A 15,348-nucleotide genomic window follows, 5' to 3' on the forward strand; every position below is an offset into this window, starting at 1 on the left:
TCCCATTTATTCCCAAAGTAGCTGTATTCCATTCCCAAAAACACACACGCGTGTGTGTGTGTGTGTGTGTGTGTCTGTGTGTGTGTGTGTGTGTGTGTGTGTGTGTGGAGAATCTGAAGACATGCTCTCACACAGGTCATGTGATCGGCCGAACAGAAACATGGTGCAAGAAAGAAGGACGGGAAAAATATTTGCAAGAACATCCGTCTTTTAGCCCAGTGCTCAGTGATTCTTTGGTTCAGTATAATATATATATATATATATATATATATATATATATATATATATATATATATATATATATATATAACAATATATATATATATATAACTATATATATATATATATATATATATATATATATATATCAATATATATAACTATATATATATATTGTTATATATATATATATATATATAACAATATATATATATATATATATATATATAACAATATATATATATATTGTTATATATATATATATATATATATATATATAACAATATATATATTGTTATATATATATAACAATATATATATATATATATATAGTTATATATATATAACAATATATATATATTGTTATATATATATATATATATTGTTATATATATATATATATATATATCCCAAGTCCCTGCAGAAGGGCTCCGAGCATGCTGAGCCTTAAATAGAGGAAGATCTCCAGAAGGTGAAAACACGGTTCTTTAATGACGATCTTCTTCATGTAAACATGGCAGCATGTAGTGAAGGCTCCTGATAACAGACAAACAGGAAGCTCCTTTACCTGCTTTTGTAAAGTGTCTCGAGATAGCGCCTGTTATGAATTGACGCTATATAAATAAAGATTGATTGATTGATTGATTGATTGATAAACCATGTGCTCCGTTTAAATGATCCGAAGTCTGAGGACTGAAAAACACTGCACGACTCCTCCCAGTCTCACCAGCTCTGCCCTCCATGCACGTCGGCACAGTGAAAACTCTATACTGACTAAATGTTGTGTTCTTCAGAGTCCTGCATGCAGCTGAGAAATGTGTGCTACTGCTAGCTTACATCAGATGAACATTTAGAGATTAGACTTAGAATCAGAGGGATCTATATTTCACTGTTTGATCACTGCATGCCACTAACAATCAGAATCTTTAAACCAGGCTTTTCAAACCTCGGGGTCAAATGGATTCCACCGGGGTCACCTGAAATGTCATTTTATAAAAGACTGAAAAATATACTGATATATATACAGGGTTATATAGGGTTATACAGGGTTATATAGGGTTATATAGGGTTAGGGTTATATAGGGTTATATAGGGTTATACAGGGTTATATAGGGTTATACAGGGTTATACAGGGTTATACAGGGTTATACAGGGTTATATAGGGTTATATAGGGTTAGGGTTATATAGGGTTATATAGGGTTATACAGGGTTATACAGGGTTATATAGGGTTATACAGGGTTATATAGGGTTATATAGGGTTAGGGTTATATAGGGTTATATAGGGTTATACAGGGTTATATAGGGTTATATAGGGTATATAGGGTTATACAGGGTTATATAGGGTTATATAGGGTTATATAGGGTTATACAGGATATATAGGGTTATATAGGGTTATACAGGGTTATACAGGGTTATATAGGGTTATATAGGGTTATATAGGGTTATATAGGGTTATATAGGGTTATACAGGATATATAGGGTTATATAGGGTTATACAGGATATATAGGGTTATATAGGGTTATACAGGGTTATATAGGGTTATATAGGGTTATATAGGGTTATATAGGGTTATATAGGGTTATATAGGGTTATACAGGATATATAGGGTTATATAGGGTTATACAGGGTATATAGGGTTATATAGGGTTATACAGGGTATATAGGGTTATATAGGGTTATATAGGGTTATATAGGGTTATATAGGGTTATACAGGGTTATATAGGGTTATACAGGATATATAGGGTTATATAGGGTTATACAGGGTATATAGGGTTATACAGGGTATATAGGGTTATATAGGGTTATATAGGGTTAGGGTTATATAGGGTTATATAGGGTTATACAGGGTTATATAGGGTTATACAGGGTATATAGGGTTATATAGGGTTATACAGGGTTATATAGGGTTATACAGGGTTATATAGGGTTATACAGGGTATATAGGGTTATATAGGGTTATATAGGGTTATATAGGGTTATATAGGGTTATACAGGGTTATATAGGGTTATATAGGGTTATACAGGATATATAGGGTTATATAGGGTTATACAGGGTATATAGGGTTATATAGGGTTATATAGGGTTATATAGGGTTATATAGGGTTATACAGGGTTATATAGGGTTATATAGGGTTATATAGGGTTATACAGGGTATATAGGGTTATATAGGGTTATATAGGGTTATATAGGGTTATATAGGGTTATACAGGGTTATATAGGGTTATACAGGGTTATAAAGGGTTATATAGGGTTATATAGGGTTATACAGGGTTATATAGGGTTATACAGGGTTATATAGGGTTATATAGGGTTATACAGGGTTATATAGGGTTATATCGGGTTATACAGGATTATACAGGGTTATATAGGGTTATATAGGGTTATATAGGGTTATACAGGGTTATATAGGGTTATACAGGGTTATATAGGGTTATATAGGGTTATATAGGGTTATATAGGGTTATACAGGGTTATACAGGGTTATATAGGGTTATACAGGGTTATATAGGGTTATATAGGGTTATACAGGGTTATATAGGGTTATATAGGGTTATATAGGGTTAGGCATGTCAGCCTCTCTTTCTCTGTCCACGACAAAACACACAAAGACTAATGTGCTGAACGTGATGTAACGGTTGTGATTTATGGAATGTACCTTTAATGTGTATACTGTGTCGCTTAGTGGCGACGTCATCAAGCAGTGCCTGTGCTTCCTGCTCCTCGTGGAACGATGCGCACACTACGCTGGTCGGACGTATTTTGTTTCACTCCTGTTTTCTTTACTTTATAGAATAACAGTGATGGTCAAATATGGCACTATTTTGTTCATGTATGAAACGATAGTAGCCGTACAACTGGGCTTGATAAGGTTGGAGTGTTTATGTTAATAAACGACGAGCATTGAATCCCCCGCATCGTGTGGACGTGAGTTTTTGCCTGCCGTTTTCCTCCACTCTCCACGGCCTTAACACAGCAACGGACCCGAAACCATCAAAGTGAACACAGTGGGTCATGTGATGACAAAAACATTCATCATCAAGTCGAATGTTTTTTACACGTCTGGGTCTGAATGAAACACTCTGTTAGCGTTAGCGTAGCTTAACTGACCAATCACAGCGGCTCGATGAGGAGAATGTTTGGGTTGCTGTGACGACGGCCCGCCTCCCTCTTGAATATTCATGTTGCTTAACAGCACGAGCCCGACTGTAACCACATGTGTGTTCTTCTGTGATCATGTGACTTTGGTTCAGCACTAATGTTATTTAAGAGAGCAGCAACCTGACAGTGAACCCATCGCTCACATATTCTGTGAAAAGGAACACTACTACTACGGCTATCACAGAGAACATCTGGAGCTAATAAGCAGCGAGACGCTCAGCACCTGTTCTTCTTCAGCAGGTTGAAGCCTCCTCTGAGGCATGAAGGACAAACAGAGACTCTTCTACGACTCCGGCGTTTGTGCTGGAGGAGAGGACGGTTCGACTTTGACCTCCGTGTGATCAGGGTCAGCGAGCTCCTCCGGTTCCCTTTTTTTAGACTCTTCCAGCGCTGGGTACGACGTAACGTTTCCTCTGCAGCTCTGAATCTTTGCTCACGTTTAGGAGGCCAGGGTAAAATGGCAGCTGGACAGACGTGGTATGAAGGGTGCAACATGCCTTCATAGTACGTGATAAAAGAAGACATAAAGTAGGAGGAGCTACCTTGTCAGCCCTCTCTTCCCTCGCACGTCTTTCCTCAGTCTGTTTTCAGCTCGCCCCAAACCACCTCACTCTGTGAATCTTAACGGCTGCATTACTGCAACAAATCTTCTTTGGTCCATCAGCATAAAGAGGACGTGCTAACCCAGCTATAGGGGAACATACATGTACACATAACATGTACACATAACATGTACACATAACATGTACACATAACATGTACACATAACATGTACACATAACATGCTAGTAGTTCTCACATACAGAGCTGTTCAGGTACCTGAAGAAGGTATCTGTGTTATTATGACCTGCTGTTTATGGAGCCAGAGCGCTCCTGGATAAATGTCGTCAGGTGACTGATGATATGAAGATGAACAACATTCAGTCTCTCTCTTGGGCGAACGAGGTGAGTGGGGTTTCTAATTCAGCCAATTCTTCAAAAATGTAGTTTTGGAAAATCTTTCATTTCATGTGTATAATAACAGAAGACATTTGATGACTTGATGAACCAATACCAATGCTTAAATACTCAAGTACACATACCCACCCCCTCTTAAATGAAGCTGATATTTCCGGCAGCCTTGAACGCTACATCTGTAACATCCACATGCACGTTAGAAAGATCGACATCAGAGAGTCAATGATTGAAATGGACTCATAGGAAAGCTCAACGAAGACTACGTATCATTCTTCACCCAAGAATCCACATTCAGTCTCTGTTCTGAGTCACATGATATACAGCCTTTATAGATATATACTCTCTCTCTCTCTCTCTCTATATATATATATATATATATATATATATATATATATATATATATATATATATATAAGCTTTTATGGGCATCGATTTTAATTTCATCCATTCTTACCTGGGTAGAAGTCTTTGGATTTGGACAGCTTAATGGTGGCACCCGTCTCTTTCTGCAGTTGTACGATGGTCTGGCCGCCCTTGCCAATTATAGAGCCGGCTGCATAGCTGGGGATCAGCACCTTCAAGAAGTACTCACCCTCCTCTGGGGAAGAGACACACACAGTGGGGAAGGGTTACATCTGGTAAAGTAGCTCTGCACATAATCATATGAGCTCCACCCCCCCATAGCCTGAGCAAGCACAAACTCACACCGGGGACATACGTTCCTGTGACATATACAGCGCTGAATGCTCTTTATGCTGCTTTCTCTCTGATTCCAGTGCATTCACATTTTATCAGAGCTTGGTGACATGTTCTGCGTCCTGTCCCAGATTTCTCACAGAGTAAATGATGACCTCCTTTCCACTTTCCAGAGGTCTAATTTTAACTGTTTTCAAGGAGTTTTAGCAACCCAACTGAACAGCAAGGCTGGTCCATCCATCAGAACATGTTGCTTTTTATTTCCAGGGAAAGAAACGTAACACACAGGACTTTATGCAAACACATGCAGTTCACCATCACGCCTTCAGATTGATCCCTCTTAATGAACAGCCATGAGAGGAACATATGGGAACCAATCCTGCAGATTTGTTTGATGCCACTCTGCCAAGATGGTCTAAAGCTCCTCCATTTTGGAAAGGGCTTCTGTGGCTTACAGAGGCTTGCAACAAGAATTGATTGACAGCACATCAGTTTGAAGAATGTTTCCTCATTGAGAATGTCCCTTTTCCTATAACGCTAATTCAGAATTAGTCCAGAAGTAGGCAAAGTGTCAGTCCAAGTAAATGTGATCGAGTGGACCGATCTAGTCAGAAGCAATCGAGCACATATTGAGCTCGGACCTGCAAACTATCAAATAAGGAAAAGATGGTCTTCGGAGTGTGGTGCAGCTGTGGTTCAGTATGTCCATGACGTAATGGTAAACACCCGGTACAGGTGCATTGGTAGAGCTCTCCTCTGCATGCTGATATCGATGACGTCATGTTCGATCCTTTTCAGCTGCCTGGAGGGTGACGTCATCACAGCGGACAGACACAAAAAGCGCTGTCCATCTTTGTGGATTCCTCGTACGAGTGGAGCACGATGCAGATGTTGTGTGTTGCAGCGTCTTACGGTCCTTGGAGGGTCTCGATGCAGGGGCTTTGGATGGATGGAGGTGGACCGCCCTGCACTGAGAGCAACCTGTTGCCTCAGTAATGCACTCATTAGACTCAGATGTGAACGAACATGGCACTGTGACATTAAGGGATTTCACAGCTCCTCTCCTTATTGCATTAATATGCCCCTCATGTTCCATTCACACACACACGCTTGTTTGGCGTGCAATGGCTCTGACAAATACATGTGAACAATGACATGACTCTGACCGGGGTTTACTTTTCATTTGGATTAATGAACCTTTGAGAAACGCACTGTGATGATAGTAAATACGTCAGGCGATGCTCATTTTTCAGACAACAGGAAATAATCCTCCACATATCTAATGACCAGTGTTTTCCCATCTTTAGATTTTAACGCTTTATCCCAGACAGATCGCTCCTCACAACCAATCCCATTAAAATGACCTTGGTGAGGAAATAAAGATCATGCATGTCTGACGTGAGAGTGGCCAAAGCTTTTCAGCCCACACTTCTATCACGAAGTATCTGATCTCGTAGCCACATGAAGACTCGAATTTGAATGACTCCAAACATTTAAGGACCTGTTGTTGACGGAGAAGCCAAAACCCACTGCGTAACTTTCTGCTCGTCTTGAACCAGAGTAAAACCCAACAGGGGAGGGAGATCCTTTTCATGGCCCTCACAGCCACGTTTGCTGTCATTAGTCAATAATTAATTCCGTCCTAGTGTCTGAGATCACAGTAACAGGTTTAAATGGCGTCATGTGGTAGAGTAAACATGGCAATCTGTTGCTGCAATCCGCCAGGGAACGGGAGCAGTGGGGCACGTTGGGAAGCAGAGCCAGTGGGGTGTGAGTTCAAACCCCTGCTTCCAAGACTGGAAGGATAAGGGACACGGACGCTGAGCCAAATGTGTTTAGTTAAGTCACTGAAGGGGGGTGGGTCAGGAAGAAATGCCTTGTGACCGTCCTCCCTCCTTCTCACTGCCTCTGCGAGTACCAGTCCTGCATTTCAATGGACTAACCTGCTGCTGACAGTCGGCAAGGACGATGGAACAAAAAATGAGCAAAAATGAGATGAACGTGTGTGAAACTGCACGTAGGATAAATGCATGAAGGATAAATTCAACAAGTCGGAAAGAGTTTCGAGGCTTACCCAAGAGTTTCGAGGCTTACCCATTCTGAGATCTGCTGCTGCTCAAGTCCTCTGTCAGATCGCCATCAATGCCGGGGCACAATCTCTAAAGGGGATCTTAACATTAGCCTCGGCATAGGTGCAGTGGTAGTGTTGAGGAATGCGGCCGGTCGACTTTTTTCACCGAGGTCTAATTCATCAGTGGGTGCAGAGAAATAGATTTCACCGCAGCATCCGAGCCATGCCTGCAGCTGGCCAGAGCCTCAATTGTCTGAGAAAATGCTAATGCAGGCTCTCAGTGTTTTCAGTGAAAGACGGCACGCATTGTTCAAGCCTGCATCGGTTTGAAGGAGGGGGGGGTCTTCCCTGCCGCATCACCCTTTTCACTGCTCTCATCCATATTCATCGAGTGGCCTGTCCGTCTGCAGCAGCGCGCAGGACTGACGCCTTGCTCGGCCAATGGGTGGCCTCCTCCCCCCACCACGTCACGTCCCCGCCCCCTGATGCCGGGCCCAAAAAATGGAATGCTCTTCCTGCACTCCGCCTCTTTTGACGCAGCACTATAAAGTATGGGAGCCCATTCACTCACTTTTTTTAGCGGAAAGTGACATAGGTGAAGACGCTTCAGATGTGAACGAGGCAGCTTGAAGAGTGACCTTCAGCGGCGACTGAAGCGGAGTAGGGATAGCATGAGCAGATGATGGAGGAGGTGGAGTGATCTCAGCGTGCCTTACGCCACCCACCCTTCTTTTACTCCTTTCCCCCACCCCCAATCCCTTAGACGGCCATGTTTGAGAGGGCGGAGGGGCTCATCAACCATTGCAAATGGCAGTGCCGCAGAATGGTGGAGGGGGGTGATGAAGCCAATCACTACGCCTATAAATCTTACACGAGAGGTATCTTAAGTGACTCAATGTGTGTAAAAACTGATAGGGTGTGTGTGTGTGTGTGTGTGTGTGTGTGTGTGTGTGTGTTGACAAGAGGGGGGTCCAGCATCATTAAATAGAGCTGTAGAAAATAGACACTTTCCTTTCCTGGCTGCTGATCAGTTTCATCCACAAATCAAACCCTCAAATCTTTGCCAGTTTGTTGGAGTGAATTTTATCCAGAAATGTCTCCCATCTCAGTCGGTGAGCGTCGCTCTATAGACACAGCCTCCCTGTAGACTCCCCTCCCAGTCTCTCTCTCTCTCCTCTTCTCCTCGCTTTGCTCTGTCTTCCTTTCTATCGCTCGTTCTCTCTTTCATTGCCACCTGGCAAATTCACAGTCCACTCACGTCACATCGCTCTGCAAGGGCACCTGTGTCCTTCCACCAAAAAAATAAATAAAAAACACAGCTCGCGTTCCTGTGCCAACCTTTCCATTAGCAACATTACGAGATCATACCTAATCCTCCCGCCTCACAACCTTTTGGAAGGCACATGCTTGCCAGAAAGCTGGGCTCAGAGTTTGGCTAATTAGAAAGAGAAATGAATGAAAGATGTTCATTTTGAGGAGAGAAGGGCAGCGGTGATAAAAGAAGAGTCATTTCCCTCATTCAGTGTCCACGGCTCTGAATGCACAACGAGGGCTCGGCTTTGAGGGAGCGCCGGCGTCCTTCTCTTTGTTGTAACTGCCAGTCACGTTAATGATCAGTTCTACAGGAATAACGTGATCAATATCAGACGTGGTGGAAGGCTGCTGATTACAGCTGACGATTATCAGGCTGTCTCCCAACACCGCCAGACAGCCTGTGAATTTACAACGTTACAATTAAAGCCTTCAGATTACATGGTGATGCTAAAACACATAACAAACAGCAGCCTGTGTTTCACTTTGTGTTTCTGAGCCCAGCCTGCGACGTATGAAATCAACAAACTTAGCAGAATGAGCAGAACATTTACTGCCATGTCACCTCTCTCACTGAGCGCCGCATGCTAACACATTGGAGACACTGCCCAAGGCTCCGCTGCACCATAGAAATGTAACATTTAAATGGGAATAAGGCAGAAACCCTCTGGACTCTGCACCCACTACATATCCCAGAATCCAAAGAACTTCAGTTTCAATGTCATCAAAGTGTTGAAAATGTACTTTAAAAAGCACAAATCAGGTTTCTTCATTAATCCCAAGGGGAAATGTGGTCATTATGTTTGCTCTTAGAAACAATATAGAAGTAGGAGATATAGAATACATAGAATAGAAATAGAATAAGCAGAAATAAGGAGCAAAGCACAGAGCATCTAAGAAATAATAATCTATGTACACGCACAGGAACTTCAGTAATTTATAAAGGAGGAGTGCTGCACACATGGACAGATCTGTGTTTAACACTTATAGAAACATGTTGAGATATCTTCACGAGTAAAGAAAGCATCTGACAACTTGGATCTTCATTCAGAAGAAAATGCCTACATTTGTATTTTTTCCTTTTTAATATAGTTTGTAAAAATATCTTTAGACTGTTTATTGTTACTTCCAAACGTTTGTTTTAATGTGGAATAAAGAGGAAGTGAAGATATGAGCAGCTGGGATATAAACTACACATTCAATCATGTTCACACATTTAAACTGGAATTTCATGATTGAGTGAAACACTGAATCTTTTCTGCTCTGATCACTTTCATCCACTTTTATCTTTCAGGTCAACAATTCAACATCTTCTCTACGAGGACCAAACTTCAAAACAAGCTCTAACACACACACTGAACATTACTAACACACACACTGAACATTACTAACACACACTGAACATTACTAACACACACACTGAACATTACTAACACACACACTGAACATTACTAACACACACACTGAACATTACTAACACACACTGAACATTACTAACACACACACTGAACATTACTAACACACACTGAACATTACTAACACACACACTGAACATTACTAACACACACACTGAACATTACTAACACACACACTGAACATTACTAACACACACACTGAACATTACTAACACACACACTGAACATTACTAACACACACTGAACATTACTAACACACACACTGAACATTACTAACACACACACACTGATCATTACTAACACACACTGAACATTACTAACACACACACACACTGAACATTACTAACACACACACTGAACATTACTAACACACACTGAACATTACTAACACACACACTGAACATTACTAACACACACTGAACATTACTAACACACACACTGAACATTACTAACACACACACTGAACATTACTAACACACACACTGAACATTACTAACACACACACACTGAACATTACTAACACACACTGAACATTACTAACACACACACTGAACATTACTAACACACACACTGAACATTACTAACACACACACTGAACATTACTAACACACACACTGAACATTACTAACACACACACTGAACATTACTAACACACACTGAACATTACTAACACACACACTGAACATTACTAACACACACTGAACATTACTAACACACACACTGAACATTACTAACACACACACTGAACATTACTAACACACACACACTGAACATTACTAACACACACACTGAACATTACTAACACACACTGAACATTACTAACACACACTGACAATTACTAACACACACTGAACATTACTAACGCACACTGAACATTACTAACACACACTGAACATTACTAACACACACACTGATCATTACTAACACACACACTGAACATTACTAACACACACTGAACATTACTAACACACACACTGAACATTACTAACACACACACTGAACATTACTAACACACACACACTGAACATTACTAACACACACACTGAACATTACTAACACACACTGAACATTACTAACACACACTGACAATTACTAACACACACTGAACATTACTAACACACACTGAACATTACTAACACACACTGAACATTACTAACACACACACTGATCATTACTAACACACACACTGAACATTACTAACACACACACTGAACATTACTAACACACACTGAACATTACTAACACACACTGAACATTACTAACACACACACTGAACATTACTAACACACACTGAACATTACTAACACACACTGAACATTACTAACACACACACACTGAACATTACTAACACACACACTGAACATTATTAACACACACACTGAACATTACTAACACACACACTGAACATTACTAACACACACACTGAACATTACTAACACACACACTGAACATTACTAACACGCACACTGAACATTACTAACACGCACACTGAACATTACTAACACACACTGAACATTACTAACACACACACTGAACATTACTAACACACACACTGAACATTACTAACACGCACACTGAACATTACTAACACGCACACTGAACATTACTAACACGCACACTGAACATTACTAACACACACTGAACATTACTAACACACACACTGAACATTACTAACACACACACTGAACATTACTAACACACACTGAACATTACTAACACACACACACTGAACATTACTAACACACACTGAACATTACTAACACACACACTGAACATTACTAACACACACTGAACATTACTAACACACACACTGAACATTACTAACACACACTGAACATTACTAACACACACACTGAACATTACTAACACACACACTGAACATTACTAACACACACTGAACATTACTAACACACACACTGAACATTACTAACACACACTGAACATTACTAACACACACACTGAACATTACTAACACACACACTGAACATTACTAACACACACACACTGAACATTACTAACACACACTGAACATTACTAACACACACACTGAACATTACTAACACACACTGAACATTACTAACACACACACTGAACATTACTAACACACACACTGAACATTACTAACACACACACACTGAACATTACTAACGCACACTGAACATTACTAACACACACACTGAACATTACTAACACACACACTGAACATTACTAACACACACACTGAACATTACTAACACACACACTGAACATTACTAACACACACACTGAACATTACTAACACACACTGAACATTACTAACACACACACTGAACATTACTAACACACACTGAACATTACTAACACACACACTGAACATTACTAACACACACACTGAACATTACTAACACACACACACTGAACATTACTAACACACACACTGAACATTACTAACACACACTGAACATTACTAACACACACTGAACATTACTAACACACACTGAACATTACTAACACACACTGAACATTACTAACACACACTGAACATTACTAACACACACACTGATCATTACTAACACACACACTGAACATTACTAACACACACACTGAACATTACTAACACACACACTGAACATTACTAACACACACTGAACATTACTAACACACACTGAACATTACTAACACACACACTGAACATTACTAACACACACACTGAACATTACTAACACACACACTGAACATTACTAACACACACACACTGAACATTACTAACACACACTGAACATTACTAACACACACACTGAACATTACTAACACACACTGAACATTACTAACACACACTGAACATTACTAACACACACACACTGAACATTACTAACACACACACTGAACATTATTAACACACACTGAACATTACTAACACACACTGAACATTACTAACACACACACACTGAACATTACTAACACACACACTGAACATTATTAACACACACTGAACATTACTAACACACACTGAACATTACTAACACACACTGAACATTACTAACACACACACTGAACATTACTAACACACACTGAACATTACTAACACACACACTGAACATTACTAACACACACTGAACATTACTAACACACACTGAACATTACTAACACACACACACTGAACATTACTAACACACACACTGAACATTATTAACACACACACTGAACATTACTAACACACACACTGAACATTACTAACACACACACTGAACATTACTAACACGCACACTGAACATTACTAACACGCACACTGAACATTACTAACACACACTGAACATTACTAACACACACACTGAACATTACTAACACACACACTGAACATTACTAACACGCACACTGAACATTACTAACACGCACACTGAACATTACTAACACGCACACTGAACATTACTAACACACACTGAACATTACTAACACACACACTGAACATTACTAACACACACACTGAACATTACTAACACACACACTGAACATTACTAACACACACTGAACATTACTAACACACACACTGAACATTACTAACACACACTGAACATTACTAACACACACACTGAACATTACTAACACACACTGAACATTACTAACACACACACTGAACATTACTAACACACACACACTGAACATTACTAACACACACACTGAACATTACTAACACACACACTGAACATTACTAACACACACTGAACATTACTAACACACACACTGAACATTACTAACACACACACTGAACATTACTAACACACACACTGAACATTACTAACACACACACACTGAACATTACTAACACACACACTGAACATTACTAACACACACACACTGAACATTACTAACACACACACACTGAACATTACTAACACACACACTGAACATTACTAACACACACACTGAACATTACTAACACACACACTGAACATTACTAACACACACTGAACATTACTAACACACACACTGAACATTACTAACACACACACTGAACATTACTAACACACACTGAACATTACTAACACACACACTGAACATTACTAACACACACACTGAACATTACTAACACACACTGAACATTACCAACACACACACTGATCATTACCAACACACACACTGAACATTACTAACACACACACTGAACATTACTAACACACACACTGAACATTACTAACACACACACTGAACATTACTAACACACACTTAACATTACTAACACACACACTGAACATTACTAACAAACACACTGAACATTACTAACACACACACTGAACATTACTAACACACACACTGAACATTACTAACACACACTGAACATTACTAACACACACACTGAACATTACTAACACACACTGAACATTACTAACACACACACTGAACATTACTAACACACACTGAACATTACTAACACACACACTGAACATTACTAACACACACACTGAACATTACTAACACACACACTGAACATTACTAACACACACACTGAACATTACTAACACACACTGAACATTACAAACACACACACTGAACATTACTAACACACACACTGAACATTACTAACACACACTGAACATTACTAACACACACACTGAACATTACTAACACACACACTGAACATTACTAACACACACTGAACATTACTAACACACCCACACTGAACATTACTAACACACACACTGAACATTACTAACACACACACTGAACATTACTAACACACACTGAACATTACTAACACACACACTGAACATTACTAACACACACTGAACATTACTAACACACACACTGAACATTACTAACACACACACTGAACATTACTAACACACACACTGAACATTACTAACACACACACTGAACATCACTAACACACACTGAACATTACTAACACACACACTGAACATTACTAACACACACTGAACATTACTAACACACACTGAACATTACTAACACACACACTGAACATCACTAACACACACTGAACATTACTAACACACACACTGAACATTACTAACACACACTGAACATTACTAACACACACACTGAACATTACTAACACACACACTGAACATTACTAACACACACTGAACATTACTAACACACACACTGAACATTACTAACACACACTGAACATTACTAACACACACACTGAACATCACTAACACACACTGAACATTACTAACACACACACTGAACATTACTAACACACACTGAACATTACTAACACACACACTGAACATTACTAACACACACACTGAACATTACTAACACACACTGAACATTACTAACACACACACTGAACATTACTAACACACACTGAACATTACTAACACACACACTGAACATTACTAACACACACACTGAACATTACTAACACACACACTGAACATTACTAACACACACTGAACATTACTAACACACACTGAACATTACTAACACACACACTGAACATTACTAACACACACACTGAACATTACTAACACACACACTGAACATTACTAACACACACACTGAACATT

General features: G+C 39.6%; 2 protein-coding genes across 3 annotated transcripts in view; one reads left to right on the plus strand and one right to left on the minus strand.

Annotated features, from left to right (window-relative positions):
• Window positions 1-15,348, plus strand: part of LOC306832121 (uncharacterized protein) — a 250,674-nt gene that overhangs the window by 139,433 nt on the left and 95,893 nt on the right. The window lies entirely within an intron of this gene.
• Window positions 1-15,348, minus strand: part of LOC306832128 (RNA-binding protein Nova-1-like) — a 33,161-nt gene that overhangs the window by 12,799 nt on the left and 5,014 nt on the right. Inside the window, exons 1-2 of one of the 2 annotated variants that reach the window (XM_079356567.1) lie at window positions 7,133-7,831; window positions 4,797-4,940 (exon numbers count right to left, since the gene is read on the minus strand). In XM_079356567.1, coding sequence (XP_079212693.1) covers window positions 4,797-4,940; window positions 7,133-7,136 — 148 coding nt within the window. In that variant the 5' untranslated portion in view covers window positions 7,137-7,831. Of the gene's footprint in view, window positions 1-4,796; window positions 4,941-7,132; window positions 7,832-15,348 lie in introns of those variants that run through there. The other variant, XM_079356566.1, reaches the window with a different exon arrangement.

Source organism: Symphodus melops (genome assembly GCF_947650265.1).
Source record: "Symphodus melops genome assembly, chromosome: 11".
In the NCBI taxonomy this organism is placed as follows: domain Eukaryota; kingdom Metazoa; phylum Chordata; class Actinopteri; order Labriformes; family Labridae; genus Symphodus; species Symphodus melops.